General features: G+C 40.8%; 1 protein-coding gene across 4 annotated transcripts; it reads right to left on the minus strand.

Moving 5' to 3' along the window:
• Positions 1 to 396: 396 nt before the first annotated feature.
• ZNF200 (zinc finger protein 200) lies at positions 397 to 17,134 on the minus strand. 4 transcript variants are annotated; one of them, XM_037815306.1, is made up of 5 exons: positions 16,695 to 17,134; positions 15,682 to 15,967; positions 14,993 to 15,084; positions 14,529 to 14,652; positions 397 to 3,838 (listed from the first exon to the last, which is right to left on the minus strand). In XM_037815306.1, exons 2-5 carry the CDS (start codon positions 15,926 to 15,928, stop codon positions 3,081 to 3,083), a joined length of 1,221 nt encoding a protein of 406 aa, XP_037671234.1. In that variant the 5' UTR covers positions 15,929 to 15,967; positions 16,695 to 17,134; the 3' UTR covers positions 397 to 3,080. The 4 variants fall into 4 exon arrangements, with proteins under 4 accessions (XP_037671234.1, XP_037671235.1, XP_037671232.1 ...); XM_037815307.1 differs by having other exon boundaries at positions 397 to 3,835; positions 15,682 to 15,997; XM_037815304.1 differs by having other exon boundaries at positions 15,682 to 15,997.
• Between the last annotated feature and the right edge of the window lie 3,009 nt (positions 17,135 to 20,143).

Genomic DNA, 20,143 nt, shown 5'->3' on the forward strand with positions numbered 1-20,143 from the left:
TCTATAGTTAAGGCAAGACTTTACTACTCTTTTCTTTTTTACCCTTTTTTCCCCCCATCTATCTTTCTAGATGCCCCTTAGAATCTCTTTAACAAGTTTCTCCCCAAAGTTCCACTGTGCTTTTGTCTGGAGTAGTGCTAAATCTATCAATTAAATTGGGAACAACTGAAATCTTTGTAATACTCAGCCAGCCTATACAGCAACATTTTGTCACAACTTTTATGGTGTGAAATCTTTTTTGAGGTTTTCCTCAAAGATTTTGTAGCCTTTTAAAGTCTATTTCTAACAATTTAAGTTTATTTCTACATATTCATCAAACCCACCAAGCCCTTTCCCAGCCCAGGGCCTTAGCATATGCTGTTCCCTCTGCTTGGAACGTGCCCCCCAACCTCACCCCCACTGCCATCTGATTCTTCTAGTCCCCACTTCTCCAGATGCCCTTCTGGAATACCCACCTGTAACACTCTCCAAGAACCCTTTTCCTTTCCAGTGCTTGCTGCCCTTCGTAGCTACAGATATATTTACCACATTTACTGAGTTTCTGCTCCACCCAGACCCCAAGGGAGACTCCATCAAAGCATGCTCCCCTTTAAAATCCAGTCCTGCTCTGTGTTTATGAAATGAGTACTCCTGATTTGTAGTTGCTATTGGAATTGGGTCTTATGGTATTTCATATTTTCTAACTGGCTTTGGCTGCTATACTGGAAAACTATTAATTTTTTTTTTCATTTCACTGATTTTGGGGCTCCTTACTGCATGCTTGCTCTCTCTTGTGGCCCCTGCAGCTACTCCCAGGGAGGGGGCAGCTCCTCATCGTGGAGCCCGCCTCCTCTGCTCTCTGGATCCTCTGCAGAGTCTGAACACCTGGTATGGTGGGCGGTGTGGAAATCAGGCTGGCCCAGGTGGATGGTGGCCATAACCCCAGGGTCCCCAGTCTGCCAGGGAGCTGGCTTGCGACTCTCTGGCCATGACTGTGGGAAGACTGGCCACTGCCCAGCCTTGGGCGGGGCATCAGGTGGTTTCGTCCCAGGGACCTGCCATCCTGGGTGCACGGCCCCTTGACCTCCCCAGTCACTGTCCAGCTGCCGCATGCCTGTCCCCTTGTATCACAGTCGCACACAATCCCTGTCCTGGTGAGTTGGCCCAGATTTTGGGAATAAGGGAATACGTTGTTGGCGGCCTTGTTTTGCCCCTAATTTTAAAGGATGGCTTGAAAGTCATTAAAGGAAAGTTCTTCTAAGCCCTTTAAGTGGTGATGGTGGTTAGTTAGCAATCAGTGCTGAATTGCATCTTTTTTTTCTTTTAATAGGCCTTGTATCAAAACAACTAAATTTAGAACTGCATGTTTAAAAAAAAACCATGAAAGTGAGACTGTGAACCACTGATTGTATACTCTAGATGAATTGTATGGTGTGTGAATATACCTCAAAAAAACTGCTTAGAACAAAAGAAAACAAAACCAAACCCAAAAGCCAATAGGTAGAAAGGAAGAAACAAAACTAGTATTTGTAGATGGTAGAATTTTACATTAATCATAACAGAGAACTAAACTGAGAAATTACTGAAAATAATATTCAGTGAGGTGGTTGGCTATACAAATACATAATTAAAAATAACTTTCCTATGTAAGAATAGGCATAACTAGAAAAATACAGTGGAAAAAGCTATTTACAATAAACAAAATTGTGTAGGACTTACATGAAGAAAATCAGACAAATTTACTCAGGAACATAATACTCTTAATAAACGGAAAGGCATGTTTCTGGATGGGAAACAAAAAACAAATTATGTAAAGTTTATACTTCTTCTAAATGGTTTATAGGATTAATCTAATTCCAATCAAAATCCCAATGTAAAACTTTGAGAAACCCAAAAAAAGCAAAAGTGATACAGAATGCCTAGATTCACACCACAGGATTGGTCCGTGAAGGCACCGCTGGCCTTGCCTCTGCGCAGGTACCTCAGGAGGGTCTGGGTATCAGGCCAAAGACCGTAACAAACACCCATGCTCCTGAAGACATGTGCAGTCTTCTCTCTGGAGGGCAGTGTGAGTGAACCACCAAAGGCGTGATTTCTACAACTAAAGCACATTGCCTTCTGAGGTAGGTGACCATCCACTGCCAAAGGCAGGAGGACTGCTGAGAGGGGAACATGGTGAGCTTATTGACCAACCACGGATCTAAGTCAACTTCTTCCTGTCTCCAGGTCTGGCTCTCCTCTTCAGGCTCTTGGGGTTTCCTTCCTGGCAGGTAAGATCTTGGCTCAGCAGAGGGACAGGATTCTGGAGAGCTTTTCCAGTGGTGGGGCTGGGTGGCTGGGCCTGAGCCATCCAAAGTTCTTTCTATATGGGAGAGGCATTTCTCAGAGTGAAAGACAGCTGACTGAGAGATTATTAATAGCTGAACAAAATATAGAATTCACAGTAGTCCCTTTAAAGTTGTGAAAAGGATTTCTGTAAAACAGTCAATTTTCACCACAGATTGCAAACATTTACTGAAATTTACTGTCAGTTTAGGACAACATAAAAATAATCAAGTAAGTCTTTGACATTCAGTTGCTGTTGTTTTTCTATATTCCAAAGCAAATAATCCCTTTCAACACTCAATCTTTAACAGGTTGTTCTTAAAGGGTTATACCAATTGCTGACATAAATTGTTGACTTAACAAATCAGTAGTTTGGTTCTTTCAGAATAATGTGGTTCTAGACAGAGATCTTTGCTTTATTTTCACTCTTTTCAAGTGTTGATTCCTATGTGGGGGAAAAAAAAAACTGGTATATTCTCAGTAGAGATGAGTCACTCTGTTTGCTTTGCAGGTAAAGCCTCCAGACTCACATTCAAAGTCTTTCTTGGGAAAGGGATCTGTACACTGTTGTACAACTTCACAAAAGAAAGCTCCTTAGTCCAAAAAGCCCGGATGCTGAGGTACAGCCCTTGAGGATGTTTTCTTCCCTGTGAATTTTCTAACTATTTGAGGTTTCAGCCAAGATGGGTATTTACCCAATTTTGGCTTTGATGAGGTTTTCACATATCTGCTTCTTTTCAGACAGCCCAGGAATTCAGAATTACTAATGAAACATTTCAGGTTAAGGCAGGACCATCAGAACTTTCCCAATCCCACTGCTTCTTTCGGATCTTACAAGCTGAATGGATTTTCTCATGCCGAGTACAGTTTGACAGCCGACCAAATCTTCTCCCACATTTTTTGCAACCATATGGCCTCTCAGCCTCATGACTCTGAAGATGAAACACAAATTCTTCATTCCCTGGGAAGGTTTTCCCACATTCTGGACACTTAAATATCTTCTCTCTTATGTGGATCCCTTCATGGCGACTCCGATGAGAATTCTGACGAAAGTTTTTCCCACACTGAGAACATGAATACGGTTTCTCTCCAGTATGGATTCGCTCATGTTTATTAAGGTTTGTTTTATGGTTAAAGCTTTTCCCACAGTGACTACAATCATAAGGTTTTTCTCCAGTGTGAGTCCTCTGATGGGAAATAAGGTAAGAACTTTCATTAAACTGTTTCCCACACAGTGGACAAGTGTACCATCTCCTTGTTCTCCGATTTCGGGTTAGTGCAATAACATTGATGTCCACATATTTTGAAAGTTCCTCTAGTGGAGTATCATTTTCAATGGTAACTAAAAGATTTCTCAATTTCCTCTCCCTTGGAATGGATGAACTTAGATTTTCTTTTCTGTGGCAATCTGGTGATTGCTCAGAGACCAAGGAACAATCCATTTCATCACAATCTGAAGACTTTTCTCTATGGCCTTCATTCCCTGCAGGTTCCTTCTGAAGAACTTTACCCCCATGATTACTGTCATCAGCTGCTGAAACAAAAAGAGAATTCAATAGCTTCTGAAGGATATGACAATACCAGGCAGGAAGAAAACAAATAAGATTTCCCAACAAACAGTCAGAAACCTGATAACTGGCGGATAGTCCAATGACTGGTAGGATACAGACTGATAAGTCTTCATCCCCTACAATGCAAGCATAGTCCTTTTTTTTTTCTTTTCTTAATAAAATGAGTGCAACTGCACCAAAAGACTTCATGTTTGTTTTCTGAATAGGCACCAATTATTCATTCAACAAGTTCATACTGACCAAATACTTTGTGTAGATCACTGAATTAAGGATTAGAGGATGAAAGACTTAAATAAAGGGCAGCACTCATAATCTTTAGGACTCTATTAAGTGACTGGTAAGATGAACTATATCATAATACTATATAGCACTAGATAATATGACATTATCCTACACGGTAAAAAACCAGAAACAATTCAAATGATTAGAAATAAAGAAGGTATGACATATTGACAAGATGGATCATTATTTGCCCATTAAAGAGATTATTACGACTGATAAAATGAAACTATGCTATCAGAAGTCAGAGTAGCGGGGGAGGAAGTGAGTAGTGACTGCAAGGTAGGCACAAGAGGAATTTCTGGAGTACTGGTCATAGTCAATTTGGGGTGGCACTTAGATGAGTATATATACATTTTTAATGAAAATTCTGAGTCGTATATTCATGATGTATACACATTTGTTTTTATATGATACTCTAAAAAAAAAAGCCTATGTGTAAAGAAAAGTTCATAAAGACTAGGTTAAAAAAAAACAAAAAAGAGGAGGGATCTAAAACAGCAGCATAGAGAGGAGTGGAAGTTAGTTAGTTCCCCTGGAACAACTAATAAACAACCAGAAACAACTAGTAAATAATCCAGAATAACTGCAGGGGGACAAACATGACTGTCCACTCATCATACACCAACCTGAATTGGGAGGAATGCCCTAAATCGCAGCATAAAATCTGTAAGTAAAAACTGCGGATCCCAGCCAGGAGCCCCCTCCCCCCATGGCCCAAGCTGCAAAGCCTCGAGATGCTAGAGAGCAGCTCTCTCCAAGCAAGTGAATACAGCTCAGCTGAGGTCCAACTGGGGTTTTAATTAACAAACATGGACTACTTGATACAAGCTACAAATCCCCAACAAGCAGACAGAGGCTTTGCGTGACGACTGACCTTGGAGAGCTGGAGGATGGCTGTGGACTGGCCCTGAAGGGGGCTTTCTGCCCTTGTTTCAGCTCCGTGGAGAAAGCCTCAGCCATTTTCAGTTCCCAGTGCTCTGACCCAGACAAGGGTAGAGATAGCAGAGGCAGAGATAGACCACTGAAATGCTAATGACCTTTTCCTAGGAGGTCTATCTTCCCTAAGCGGAAAGAGGTGGGGCCCAGCTCTACTACCCATTTTTCATTCAGAACGAGACCCCAGAGCCTGAGGGAGAACAGCCACGGGCCACACCTCCTTACACCAGTCTGGAGTGACAGGCTGACAGGTGCCACCTGCTGGGCAGAAAAGCACAGTGACCTAAGGCCTCACAGGGTGTACAAATTTTCTAAGACACACCCTCAGGGAAACCGGATAATGAACAGTTCTTCCTTCTGGGACCAGAGCCCATTTTGGTCTGGGAAAACCTGATTGGAGTAACCAAGGAAACCATGCCTAGACAACAGAAAACTACAACCTACACTAAGAAAAATGAAGTTATGGCCCAGTCAAAGGAACAAACTTACACTTAACTGAGATACAGGAATTTAAACAATAATACTAAGTCAATTCAGAAAGTTTAGGACAGCCAAGAGGGACATGTTGAAGAATGCATAGGAGCTGAGAGAGTAGCTGCAGATGAGAGACAGTTCGAAGACGGCCGTTGAAAGCAGACTTTTGCTCCGGAGAAGCTAAGAGAGGACAAATACCCCAAGAGCAACTGAGAGTGACATTTTGAACAGGAACTGTGGCCTAGAGAGGAACATTTTGAGAGAAAGCCATTATGAAACCAGAACTTGGAGCAGACACCAACCACATGCCTTCCCAGATAACAGAGGTTTTCTGGATGTCAACAGCCATCCTCCAGCGAAGGTACCCAATTGTTGATGACTCACCTTGGACAATTTATGACCTTAAGACTGTAACTTTGTAACTTAATAAACCCCCTTTATAAAAGCAAAAAAAAAAAAAAAAGTTCAGGGAAGATATGGCAAAAGAGATGAACCATATAATGAAAACACTGGGCGTACATAAGGTAGAAATTGAAAGTTCAAAAAACCAACTGGCTGAATCTATGGAAATGAAAGGCACAACACAAGAGATGAAAGACAATGGAAACATACAACAGCAGATCTCAAGAGGCAGAAGAAAACACTCAGGAACTGGAGAACAAGGCACCTGAAAGCCTACACACAAAAGAACAGATAGAGAAAAGAATGGAAAAATACGAGCAACGTCTCCGGGAACTTAAGGACAAAACGAAATGCAGGAATGTATGCGTCATTGGTGTCCCAGAAGAAGAGAAGGGAAAAGGGGCAGAAGCAATAATAGAGGAAATGATCAATGAAAATTTCCCATCTCTTATGAAAGACATAAAATGGTGGATACAAGAAGCGCAGCGTATCCCAAACAGAATAGATCTGAATAGACCTATGCCAAGACACTTAATAATCAGATTATCAAACGTCAAAGATAAAGAGAGAATCCTGAAAGCAGCAAGAGAAAAGCGATCCATCACATACAAAGGAAGCTTGATAAGACTAGGTGAGGATTTCTCAATACAAACCATGGAGGCAAGAAGGAAATGGGCTGATATATTTAAGATACTGAAAGAGAAAAACCACCAACCAAGAATCCTATATCTAGTAAAACTGTCCTTCAAATGTGAGAAAGAGCTTACAATATTCTCAGACAGACAATGACAGAGTTTATGAACAAGATACCTGCTCTACAGGAAACACTAAAGGAAGCACTGCAGACAGAAAGGAAAAGACAGGAGTGAGAAGTTTGGAAACCAATTTTGGGAGATAGTAGCACAGCAATGTAAGTACACTGAACAAAGACGACCGTGAGTATGGTTGAAAGAGGAGGGTTAGGACCATGTGGGACACCAGAACAAAAGACGAAGGATAAAGACTGGGACTGTGTAACTCAGGGAAACCTAGGGTGCTCAATGATTGTAATAAAAGGTACAAATATGTTAAAAAAAAAAAAAAACAAACCCAAAAAAGTATGCTGTCAACAACTGGGTGACAAGGGACCACCAAACCCTGGGCAACTTAGAATAAAGGGTTCAATCAACCATTTAGATTTTGTAGCTGATCCTGAAGTTGGACCGCGACTCTCCTGGATTTAGCAGTTTCACACCAACAGTGTTTTTTCTCTTTAACTGTTCTTTTAAATTACTCCTTTAGAATAATGAAAATGCTGGGTGCAAGCATATGGCAAATTTTTATTACAGTTCTTGAAATGACTTGCCATACTGCTTTCCAAAGAAGGTATACCAATTTCAACACAACCATCAATCTATGAGTATCAATTTTACCATAATCTTGCCAGCATTAGATATAATTTTAAAATATCTACCAGGTATAAAATGGTTTCTCATTGTAATTTTACTTGGTATTTTGATTTTGCAAAATAATAATTCTTTTATTGGGCAAGACTTTTGTAAATTTAAATAAATTCTATACATTACAGATTTTAATCTCTTTAACAATTATTGATATAAATATTGTTTCATCAATGCCTTCCTCTGTAGTAACTCCACTGTTAAAACCAGAAAAAAAAAATCAATTTTTTAGTATCTGACAAAGTTCTATTCTATTTTCTAGCCACTCTTCTACTGGCTTATTTTTATATGTAATTCCAATAATCTAGAGCTTCATTCAGTATACAGTATGGATTGAAATTCATTTTTTTTTCTAAATTATGATCCAGTTATCCAAGCCCCATTTAAAATTGTCTCCTTTTCCTCGTTTTAAAATGTTTACCTTATTCTTCAACTTGGGTATTTTTCATTAGTATCACATTGTTTCTTTATTGTTTTGAAATCTATTCTAACAATGGTAAGACTAATCAGAATACCCACTTCCACCTTTTAAAATATTTTGACTGACTGTATTTACAGAATAAATAAACTTGGAGGGCACTGATAATTTTACACAATTTTAGTTCTCCCATTTAGAAATGTCTCTCCATTATTTAAGATTCTTCTGAATGAGATCTTTCATTATTTTGTGTTTATTTAAGAATGCTATTGGTTGTTATACATTTATTTAAAACTATTACACATAATATTTTAGTTGATCCTTTTAGATTTGCCAAGTACAAATCATATTTTGGTTTCCTCCTTTTCCAATATTTATTCCTTTTAACCCATTTTCCTTATCTTATTGCTTTAGAAAATACATTTAATGCTCCATTAAATATCAATAGTGATAGCATACTGCTTTATTTTGTTCTCAGTTTTTAAGGAATTACCACCAATTTTATGAATGATAATAAATGTTAGGTTATATAAATTTTAAAAGGGCTCATTGTGTGTTTTGAGGAGAATCTATCAAAACTTTAATATGATTTTTCTTATTTTAATGAAAGTGTCCAAGAATATATTTTAGATTCCTTTAATGTACTTTGCCACACAAAGATTTTTAGTTTTATGTATTTTAATTAATCTTTTCTTTCAAGGATCCAGGATTTTAAGTCTTAATTGGAAAAACCTTCTTATCCCAAGCTGATAGAGGAATTCACCTGTCTTAGTTTTCTGGCTGCTAAAACAAATATCATATACTGGGTTGGCTTGAACAACAGGAATTTGCTGGATTACAGTTTTGAGGCTGGAGAGGTCTAAAATTGAGTCCTCAACAAGGCGATGCTTTCTCTCTGAAGACTGGCTTGCTGGGGCTGGCTGCTGTTGATCCTTGGGTGCTTGGCTCTTCCACTGCATGGCAATACACATCATCTTCTCCTTTCTCTTCTGGGTTCTGTTGACTTTGACCTCCTTCTTCCCCATATGGCTTTTTCTCACTATTACTGATTATCTTCTGCTCATAAAGGACTTGAGGAATCTGGATTAAGACCTATCCTACTTTAGTTGGCCACATCTTAACTAAAATAACTTCTTCAGAAACTCCTATTTACAATGGGTTCACACCCACAGGAATGGATTAAGAACATGTTTTTCTGTGGTAGCTAATCCAATCTACCCCAGTCTGCTCTGTGGACCTCAAAATGACATATTCTGCCCACATTCAAAACACATTTGTTCCATCACAACATCCCCAAAGCCTTAAGCCGTTTTAGTAACAATGCTCAGTACAAAGTCTCATTAAAATCAGGAGCATGGTCCATCCTGGGGCAAAATTCCTGTCTGAAGGACTCATAAAACCTAGAAAATTATTTATCTGCTTCTTATATATAATGGTAGGAAAGGCAGAGGATAGACATTCCCTTCCTAGAAAGGGGAAATTGGAAGGAACACAGGGGTCACATGTCCCAAACGAGTTTGAACCTCATCAGGTCATACTCCAGATTAGCTCTCAAGGTCTGAGAGTCATCTGTGGCTTGATGCTTTGTCCTCTGGGCCTGCTGGAGAGACAGCCCTGCTCTTTCCAAACATTTGACAGCAGCCACATTCTCCCTGAACACCGGAGTATAGGCTCCATCCTCTCCAAGCACTGGGATGGCAGCCAGGCTCTCCATGCATGCTGGGGCACAGGCTCCAAACACTGGGGTGGTGGCACGCGCCCTCATCATCAGGGCACGAGGCCTGCCCCCTCCAAGTGCAGGGGCAGACTTGCCCTTTCCACACATGTGGGAGGATATGCTGACTTGGCCCAAGGAGATCTTTTTGGTTCAGACGTCTGCTTCCATGGTTCTGCCCCTGAAGTCATTCTTTCTTCAAATCGTCTCTTCTCTGCCCCTTTCAGTCCAGGCTGGCAGTGGTTCTGCTCATACAAATTTTGCAAAAACCCTTTCAGCTTTGCATGCAGTTCAAATCATCTGACAAGAGGATTTTCCACAGATCTATCCTGGATAACTCCATTTCCAATCCTGACTTCCACTGAAATGGCTGACTGGATGCCTGCTCAGTCACACCCTTTAGGATTGTTCAGTTAAACCCTCACATGGAATTCTGTTTCTCTGGGGAGTCACTTCCTGGAAGCTCAGAGAGGTTGCTGATAGAGCCACTTGTGGGCCTAGTCTCAGAGCATACTACCTGGATAGACTGAGAATTTTCCAAATCAACCTCTGGTTCCTTTGTGCTTAAGAATTTAATTCTCAGCTTTTCCCTTTCCTCTCACATTTTACTACAAGCTACAAAATTCAACATTTTACTACAGGCCACAAAATTCAACATTTAGCTTGAAAATCTCCTTGGCTAAATACCCAAATTCATCGCTTGTCAAGTTCTGCCATACATCCAACATCAGAACACAATTTTGCTAAGTTCCTGGCCAATTTGTAACGATAGCCTTTGTCCTCCACTTCCAATAACACATTAATAATTTCCTTCTAAGGCCTCATAAGAGGTACCTTTAACGCCCATATTTCTACTAACAGTCTCTTCAAAGGAATCCAGGTGTTTTCTATCAAGTTCCTCACAATTCTTCCAGCCTCTACACATTATCCAATTTCAATGCTGTTTCCGTATTTTTAGGTATTTGTAATAGCAGCAAGCCCTACTTACCAGGACCAAAAACTGTCTCTTGTTTCCTGGCTGCTAAAACAAATATCATATAATGGGCTGGCTTAAACAATATGAATTTACTGGCTCACAGTTTTGAGGCTAGAAGTCCAAAATTGATGTGTCAGCAATACAATGCTTTCTCTCTGAAGACTGTGGCATTCTGGGGCTGGCTGTCAGCGATCCTTTGGTCCTTGGCTTTTCTGTCACATACTTTTTCCATCTTCTCCTTTCACTTTTGGGTTCTGTTGACTTCCACCTTCTTCTCCTTGTGGCTTTATCTTACTATTGCTGGACATCTTGGGCTTATAAAGGACTCAAGTAATCTTGATTAAGACCCATCCTGTTTTAGTTGGCCACACTTAACTAAAATAATATCTTCAGAAGGTCCTATTTATAATGGGTTCACACCCACTAGAATGGATTAAAATTAAAAACGTGTTTTTCTGGGGGTACGTAATTCAACCTACCATATCATCCATATTTTTTAATTGTTTTTATGGTTTCATATTTTTTAAACATTTTAATCTTTGATCCACTTGTTATTTTGTTTTGTTTTGTTTTTTTTTTTTTGCAAAGTAAGGCTCTGATTCACCAAATGGCTACCCAATTGTCCCAAAACCTTCCATCAAAAAAAGTCTGTCTTTACCACACTGATATGAAACATATGAAATGCCAACTTCATCACATACTAAATACCCACGTGTATTTCAGGCTATTTCCATCCCACTGATCCGTGTATTCATATGTCAATACCACACTGTTTTAATTATGGGGGCTTCACAGACTGCTTCAATACCTGATAGAGCTAGAACTCCTCCCACCCCCACTGCTTTTCATTTTCAGTTTTCCTGGTTACTCACATTTATTTTTCCATTTGAATTTGAGAATCAGATTTGTCCAGTTCCAGATACACACAAAAAATCCTATTGATATTGTTAATGGATTACATTGACTTTATAAATCAACCTGGGGAGAACTGAGCCTTTCATGATCTTAAGTCTTCCTAGCAAAGAATGTCCATTCATTCAAATCTGCTTCAGAAGTGTTTTGGAGTTTTACTCATAAGTTTTGCATGTTTCTTAAGTTTACTGCTAGTTTTTTTCTTTTGTAATGGGGTCCACCATTTTATCTCTAAATGATTACCTATTTACATATATAAAAGCTAATGATGTCTATATATTAATTTTATAACCCATTGCCTTATTGAATTCTCTTATTGTTTGTAGTAAGTTTTAAGGCTTTCTCTGTAGTTTTCCAGCTACACAATTAAATCATATGTAAACAGAGACAGCTTTTATATTTCTTTCAAGTTCTTATACATCTACTTTCTTTCTCATTTAACTGCACTAGCTGATTCCAGCAATACAATTTTAAATAGCAATTAAAGTGAGATTACTGTCACATTCCTAATTTTAGTAGGACTGCTTCCCAGTGTTTTCTGTTAAAGACGATGCTGTTGAAAGGATGACATGTACTCTATTAATGAAGTAGCCATAACTACTATATCTTAAGTGTTTTTATGAAGGGGTTTAAGTTTTGTTAATCATCTTTTCACTATCTACGGAAATAATTGTAGGATTTTTCTCCTTTTTATTATAAAATGGATTATATTAATAGATGCTTAAATATTAAATCATTGTTTTGCATCCGTGGAATAAATCTTATCTGGTCATGGCAATTTTTATCAGATACTTACCAGGTTTGATATCACTGTTACACTAATTTCACAAAAAGAATTTGGAAGTTTTCCTACTTTTACTAATACTCTGGAAATTTTCATAGCATTTGAGTTGTCTGGTTTTTAAAGGTTTAGAAAAAATTTTCTGTGAAACTCTCTGAGTTTTTCCTGGTAGGGGGCTAATTTTTGAAAATTTCAATTTCCTCTATGCAAACTGGTTTATTTTTGTTTAAAATTTTCTACTTATTAGTCCCTCAATCTTTTAACTCATTAGTTTCTAATTTTGTATTTATCAATATCTTTTTTCTTTTCTACTTTAATTTACTATTGTGTTTTTTAACTTTGAGTCTTAATTTTTTTCAGTTTTAAAAAATTACAGCCATGAATTTTTCTTAACATTGCTTTAGGTTATACCATAGACTCTATCATGTAGTCTTTTCTAGAAAAATTATGCAATTTTTATTTGTATTTCCCCTTCAACCCAAGGATGGTTAACAGTGTTAAAGGTTCTAAGTGGAAGGAACTTCTATTTTCTCGTTTCATTAGTAATTTCTACTTTTAGCTTATTTTGATTAGATCATATCGTACCATTGATACTTTTGGAACTCTGAGTCTTTGTCATGTAGTACCCAGTTAATTTTCATGAATCTTGGAAAGATATATTCTCTTTTCACAGTAGAGAACAGATATAACCATAAAAATTATCTCACTGAAAATCTGTTTAAGCATTCAACAATTTTACTTATTTCCAGAGGCTCACGTGATGTGTCTTGGACTAAGAAACACATTCTCTATTCTCCTATGTCAAGGACTCTCCTTTGATTCCTGTCCCCAAGAGGTTTGACCCCTTATACTTTTCCCTTTACAAACTGATCAAATGTTCTTATTTCAACTCTTACCCACATGCTGTTGATGACTCTCAAATCTCTACATCCTTACATGTGACTTCTAGTTCTTTACAGCTATAAAAATTTCACATTGTTTATTTTGTTAAGTGAATGATTTGTCTCAGAAACCAGACTGGAAGCTCATGGAGGGCAGGAATGGAACAACATTCATCTTTGTAACCCACTGAATATCAGTTCCAGAATCCAGCCCTGACTGAGGAAGAAACAAAATAGCATTTTGGAAATGTTGGTGAATAACTAATAAACTTAAACTATCTACTCCAAGTACTTGGCTGCTGGTGGTAGAGTGAAGACTGGGGCTCAGGGCCTCAAGGAGGGCCCCAAAGTGCATGGTCAAAGTGGGAAATTAAATAAGTTCATTACATACCAGTACCGAAAACCATACAGTGTAATACAACTACAGAATTCAATAGCCATTTTGGATTTTTGTCACCCCAGGCAGTTCCCAAAACCTGCCCTCTATTTCATTTCAGCCTCAGAAACAAACAGCCCTGAAGGCAGGGGAAAAAGAATTAGGACAAAGAAAAACATTTTTGAGGGCTCCTACCTCTAGGGTAACAGTACACTTCCAGAAAAATGTTGAAGCATCTCTAAGCAGCATGCAGAAAAGCTGCTGCTGCCTGATCAATCTCACATGGAACACTGGAGGCACCTGTCAACCACTATTAGAGAGTAAAATAAAGAAGGCCCTATTCACCAGCCACGTAGGAAATTCAGTGATACAATGATGAAAAATGCAGTCAAGAGGCAGTATAGGTCTGGGCCAAGACTGCATGTTCTGATGCCAGATTCCTTGAGTTCAAATCCCTGTCCACCATTTACTGCTTTGTGATCTTTAGCAATCTTAACTGCTCTCTGCTTCGGTTCTCTCATCTATAAAGTAGTTATAAGTCCTACACCCACAGGTCTATTGTGATAATTACACAAGATGATAAATGCATTCAAAGTACTTAGATTTGTACTTAGCAAGTAACAGAATATAAATGTTTACTGTTAGGTATTATTTTCATCAATAGTGGAACGTATTTTCACTTTTACAATAGGCTTCACATTTTTTGAACATGAAGAATCAGTCATGTGTCCAGTGAAAAAACTAATTTAAAATATAACTGTATGCCTGTTGTGAGAATAGCACTAGATCCAGAAAATGCGCCCAGAAATAATCTGCCTGCATGTTCTATCTGTGTGACTGCCTGATGTTAGTACATCAGCCACAGGTCTCGTTTACCAAGAGAAGTCTCCTCCCTGCCATGCCCTGAAGATACAAGGAGCTGGAGCAGGCAGTGCCACATGGGATAAAACAAAAATAAATCATGTGTGCACATGTGCTTAGCTGCAAAAGTCCAAGACACAAAGGAGGACATACTTTTCCCATAACCTATAATCTGAATACAAAAGGGACTTGATTTCTTACCTAGCAACATCATCTCCCCAACATCACCTTCTTCTTTCTCTGAGATGGGTTGTTCAGCAAGATCCAGGCTCACACATTCCTCCTGGGAGTGAAATACATTCAAATCCTCAAAGACCACCAGCTCCTGAAAGAGAAAAAAAAAAGCCCCCTTACCTTTAGTAACCAAGGTTCTTGAAGCCCTACTGGTAAGACACCAAGACACAAAGATCAAGGGAAGGGGGAAAGGGATGGGAAAATGGATCTACAAAGCCCATGCAGATACAGCACAGGCAGAAGAAGGCCAGGGACGGTGAGGAGCAGAGGAAAACCAGAAGAAAAATGTCCAAGGAGGGAGTAAAGAATTAGCCCACTCTCCTTGCTGATTCCCAAGGATGTGGTTTTATATATGGGCTGGCTGAGCAGGGAAGCTGTAAAAGCAGAGGTGACGGATGCACTCACACGGTGAATGGGAAAACCAAACCCACCTCAGGCTCAGCTTTCAAACACAGCGACTCTGTCTCCTGTTCCTGCTGGACTCCTTCTTTGGGCAGAAGCTTCACTAAGGGGCGAGATGGCACTGAAGAGAAAGCCATAGTTAGTGACAATGCAGCGACTGTAACACAGGGACTCCACCCACACCCCGAGGCCAGGCTGTCTTTGCTCCTTTGCAGGCAGCTCACAGCCCTCTCTACTCTTGTGAGTCTAGTCAGAGGTCAAGCTACAAACCCGAGGGCCTTAAATCTATCTAGGGTCTCCTCAATACGAAAAGAACGGTTCCCCTAGTTACCTTTGCACATTTCCCACGGAGGTATTACCAAAGGGGAGATTCAGGGAACACAAAGAATGAAGACATCCAGGGCAAAGACAAACTCTCTAAAATGCCACATAAACCCAAAATCAACTTGATAATTCACCCACATTATCCATGTCTTCCAACAATATTTGAGTAAAAGTGACAACAAAGAAAGATGCACCCTGTTTATTCTGTGGTTTTACATATACCCAGCACATCTTGGTATGCTGCAGCTTGACCAGAACATGTTGATGAAATAGAATCAAATGCTTTTTCAGTATCTACCGTTCTAACTTCAGTTCACTATTAACTTACATGGAAGCCAATCTCAGTCCCCAGTACTGCACCACTCTCTTCTAGGGAAACAGATTTACTTCTCACCTCTGTTCTGAAGGCTTGAGCTCACATCCTTCATAATAACCAAGGTCTCTTTGACTTTCTGACTGGGCTGGAGCAGGCCTGGCTTGGGCAAGAAGGTAAGGAAGTGCTCCAGCACCAGCTGGTGGATGGTCTTAGGCCCACCGGTGGCATCTCGAAGTAGATCTTGGCCCAGTTTGGAGTTTGGAGGAACTCTCAGTATAAACGACCGCTTTGGTTTTGGGGGCATAGGAACCACTTTTGCAGCCATGGTGCCTGGCAACCATACACCACACTCGTTCCTGTAGGACTTCAAAACGCACCTCTTGTTGTAGGAAATCTGCTAGACAAGAGAAACCATGGTATACCCAAAAGACCAGGCAGGACACGACTGCACCCCAATATATGGCTTGAATGGTGTGGCCAAATGGGATCTAAATCAAAAAGGGAAGATAATCTGGGCTTCGGAAATTTGAACCTGAAGGTTCCTCTATAGGATACTTTCAGCAAGGACAGCCACAGAATGTCAAATCTTAAGGGCCAAACTAAAGGAGGAGAAGGCAGCCGGCAGAAAGCCAAAGGGCATTTTCCTGGGAATTAGGAAGTGCAAAACCCACTGGCAAGAGCAGTTTAACTCACTGCTAGTAGAAAGAGCAATGAGCCAGGTGACAGAAACGTGGGGAAACCCCTGAGAACATCTGCTTAGAAGTCAGGTGGGCTACTGAATCTGGCGCAGTCGGGCCCCCTGGGATCGCAGCTCCCTCCCGTGCCCTTTGGGGACTGTTGATGACTCTCCCTCCGCACCCTTTGGGGGTGGCTGAGAGCGGCAGGGGCCATCCCACCAGGAACCCACCAGGCCAGGCCCAGAATGGGCGTCTCCCATCGGCCTAGGGCCACCTTTTTTCGCAGAGCCCGGCAGGCCGCATCGCCTGGGGCACACATCCGGCTCCCCCTCAGCCCTGCCTCCCCCAACAGACTACGCTCTACTTCCCGGACACCGCCTCAGCCTGGTTTCCGCCCTCACGGAATCCCCTCACCTCTCTGGGCCTCTGCAAGCCCTGGGCGTTCGCTGGGACCGGCCCAGAGACCCAGGCTCCGGGAGAGACCGGGACTCTCGGAGACAGAGGACGAGCCCTCCCTCGCCCTTCGGAATGTCCCCTCAGGACGCCGGGCGGCTATCGGTGCCCGGCGCTGTTTAGGCGGACGGCGGGGACGCAGTGCCTTCTGGGTGGCCGGCGCCTCCGAGGCCGTGACGTCACGCCCGGTGCCTCGTTTCCGGTGCGAAAGCTTGGTCTCCCCGCTCGGAGCGAGCAGTCTGCGCTGGAGAAGACGAGGCTCAAGGCCGGCGGAGCGCACAGGGCCGGGAGGAGAGCAGGCCGGCAGCAGTCACCCTCTCTGTGGCTCTGCCTAGGAGACAGAAAACAGGAGGCTGACTCCAGTCGTCCATGACCGGCTGGCTTCACTCCAAGTGCGGACCGCCCAACTCCATGGCCTACCGGGAAATGTAGTACGGTAAAAACAACCAATGGGAGGCCACTAGGCGTAGCGTGTCGTTAGGGCGGGGCCGGGCCCAGGCCGGACCGGAAGCGGCTGTCTTCGGGCCGGAAGGTCTGCTCGAAGCTGACGCAGTTTCCGCCCTAGCAGCCGGGGCGGGTCACGGCACCGTAGAGGCGAGGAGGGTGGTGTCGGCAGGGTGCACCGCCTTGGCCTGGGCTCACTTTAAGGCTTCCCTTGCGTGGGGGGCGGCCCGTGGGTCCGGGCTGGCCGAGTCTTCCACTTCCCTTCCCCCTTCCCAGGTTGCTAACCTCTCTCCTGCGGTCTGGACCTCGTTTTTAAAGAAATCCTTCAGGCTTGACTCTTTATCTTTTCTTCCGTTCCCAGTTTCAGCTTACGCCTTTCCCCTCTGAGACACTGATAAGAGTTGGGACACTCAGTGAGCAGGCATTGCGTTATTCATCTCTGCAACACCAGCCTCCAGCAGGATGACATAACTAAAAGTAAAAATGAGTGCATTTTCTTAAAGCTAACTATACCTGACTCACGGCAATTTGTTTTATAAAGGGACTAGTATCAAAACTGTGTGGCACCAAAAACGCTTTGGAAAACAGAGGATACTTGTCTTTCCAGACATCAAAATCTCTTTAAACAAAGCACTATGGATTAATCTAGGAGTGGACAAGTAGATCAGTGGAAAAGAATATCAAGTGCAAAAGTTGCTCTGTATATATGTGGACCTATATGAAAGGATAGCGTTATTATTGAGTGTAAAATAGTGCTAGCAAAGTGTCATCATTGATTTTTCTGGAAAAAGTAAACTCCCCTTCTTTATATCACATATAAAAGTGGAATCTAATAGTAAAAGAGGATGTAAGAGAACATTGAGTTTAACATTTAGGTAGAACAGGAAACAGATGTCTTAAAGTAAAATATAAACCTGTGTGAATAAATTAGAACATTTTTTAACAGTATGAACAAAGTCAAACAAATAATAGCCTGGAAAGTAATTGTAAAACATAGGGTAGACAAAGAATTAGACATTCTGAATATACTGAGTCTCTGCCAACTGATAAAAGAGATAAAGGCCATTCCACAAAGGAGAAAAACTAAATGGTTATTAAGATTTGCAAAGATTCTTAACCACACTACCAGTCAAGAAAATCATATATTCAAAGGGGACTCCATTTTCACCCCTGGAGCAGTGAAGAAGGTGGGCAATAGTCGCTGTTATTGCTGGTAGATTATGGTGTGTGAGAAGTTGTCTTGTAGTATATATTAAAATTAAAAGTGTACGTACCCTTTTACCTCCCAATCTCACTTCAGACTCTAGTCTCTAGGAATTGAAGCACTAGTTTATAATGCTATATGAAGAAAGCATTTCTTGTATAATACTTTGTGGTGGCAAAAACTGGAAAAAAATGGTAAGTTCATACAATGCAATCTAACGCAACCATTTAAAAAGAGGTAAATGAAAATGCAAGTTACAGAACAGCCTATAATATGCCAATAAAATAGACTTTTTAAACTGGAAGAATATATAACAAATAGTAGTTATCTCTAAGGAGTAGGATTAGAGCTGTGTTTCACTTTTTATGTTTTGTAAATCTATAAATTAACAATTGGAACATTCATACATTGCTGGTGGGAATGTACAATGGTGCAGCCACTATGGAAAACAGTTTGGAAATTCTTCAAACTGTTAACATAGAGTTACCACATGATTCAACAATTCCACTCCTTAGTATACACCCAAGAAAATGAAATATATAGTCCACGCAAAAACTTGTACACAAATGTTCATAGCAGCATAGTTCATAATAGCCAAAAAGGGGAAACAATGCAAGTGTCCATCAATGGATGAACAAATAAGTAAGATATGATATATCCATGCAATGGATTATTTTTTAGTCTTTAAAAGGAATTAAGTTCTGATACATGCTATAAAGGAATGGACCCTTGAAAACTATGCTGAATGAAAGAAGCCAGACACAAAAGACCACATATGGTATGATTTCACTTATATGAAATGCTTTGAATAGGCAAATCCATAGACACAGAAAATAGGTTAGTGGTTGCCAGGGACTGGGAGAGTTGGGAGAGAATGGAGGGTGACTGCTAACATGTATGGGGTTTCTTTTAGGGGTAATGAAAATGTTACAGAATTAGATAGTCATGTGGGGAACACACCTTGTGAATATACTAAAAGCTACTGAATTGTGCACCTTAAAAAGTCTAGTATGTAAATTATATCTCAATTTTTAAAAACCACCAGACAGGGAGAATTTCATCCATCATGTTTTTCAATGCAGTCTTGTGGGGGCAGACGTATTGGTGTTGATTAGGTTGGAATCTTTGGATTAAGTTGTCTCCATGGAGATGTGACCCACCCAACTGTAGGTAATAACTCTGAATTTTTTCCATGGAGGTGTGGCCCTGCCCATTCAGGGTGGGTCTTGATTGATTTACTGTTGTACTTTAAAAAGAGCCACACAGGCCCAGATGTTTGCTGCAGCCAAGAGAGACATTTTGGAGATGGCCATTGAAAGCAGCCTTTTGCTGACGCTTTTGAGATACTAGCCCAGAGTTTGCTCTGGAGAAGCTAAGAGAGGACAAAACACCCCAAGAGCAACATTTTGAAGAACGCACAGAAGTTGAGAGAGGATCTGGAATACAACCCGGATCAGAAGATGCCAGCCACATGCCTTCCCAGCTAACAGAGGTTTTCCAGATGCCATTGGCCTTCCTTCAGTGAAGGTATACTTGTGTTGACACCTTAGCTAGGACACTTTCATGGCCTTAAGACTGTAAATTTTGTAACCAAATAAATCCCCTTTATAAAAGCCAATCCATTTCTGGTATTTTGCAAAACAGCAGCATTTGCAAACTGAAACACTATCTAAAATACTTATGAAGTACTACAAACAACTGAATTCAATACTGGATTCCCCATAGTAAGTAGTCAAAAAGGACACACCTTTTCTATAGAATA

This window comes from Choloepus didactylus, chromosome 21, assembly GCF_015220235.1.
Source record: "Choloepus didactylus isolate mChoDid1 chromosome 21, mChoDid1.pri, whole genome shotgun sequence".
Classification (NCBI taxonomy): domain Eukaryota; kingdom Metazoa; phylum Chordata; class Mammalia; order Pilosa; family Megalonychidae; genus Choloepus; species Choloepus didactylus.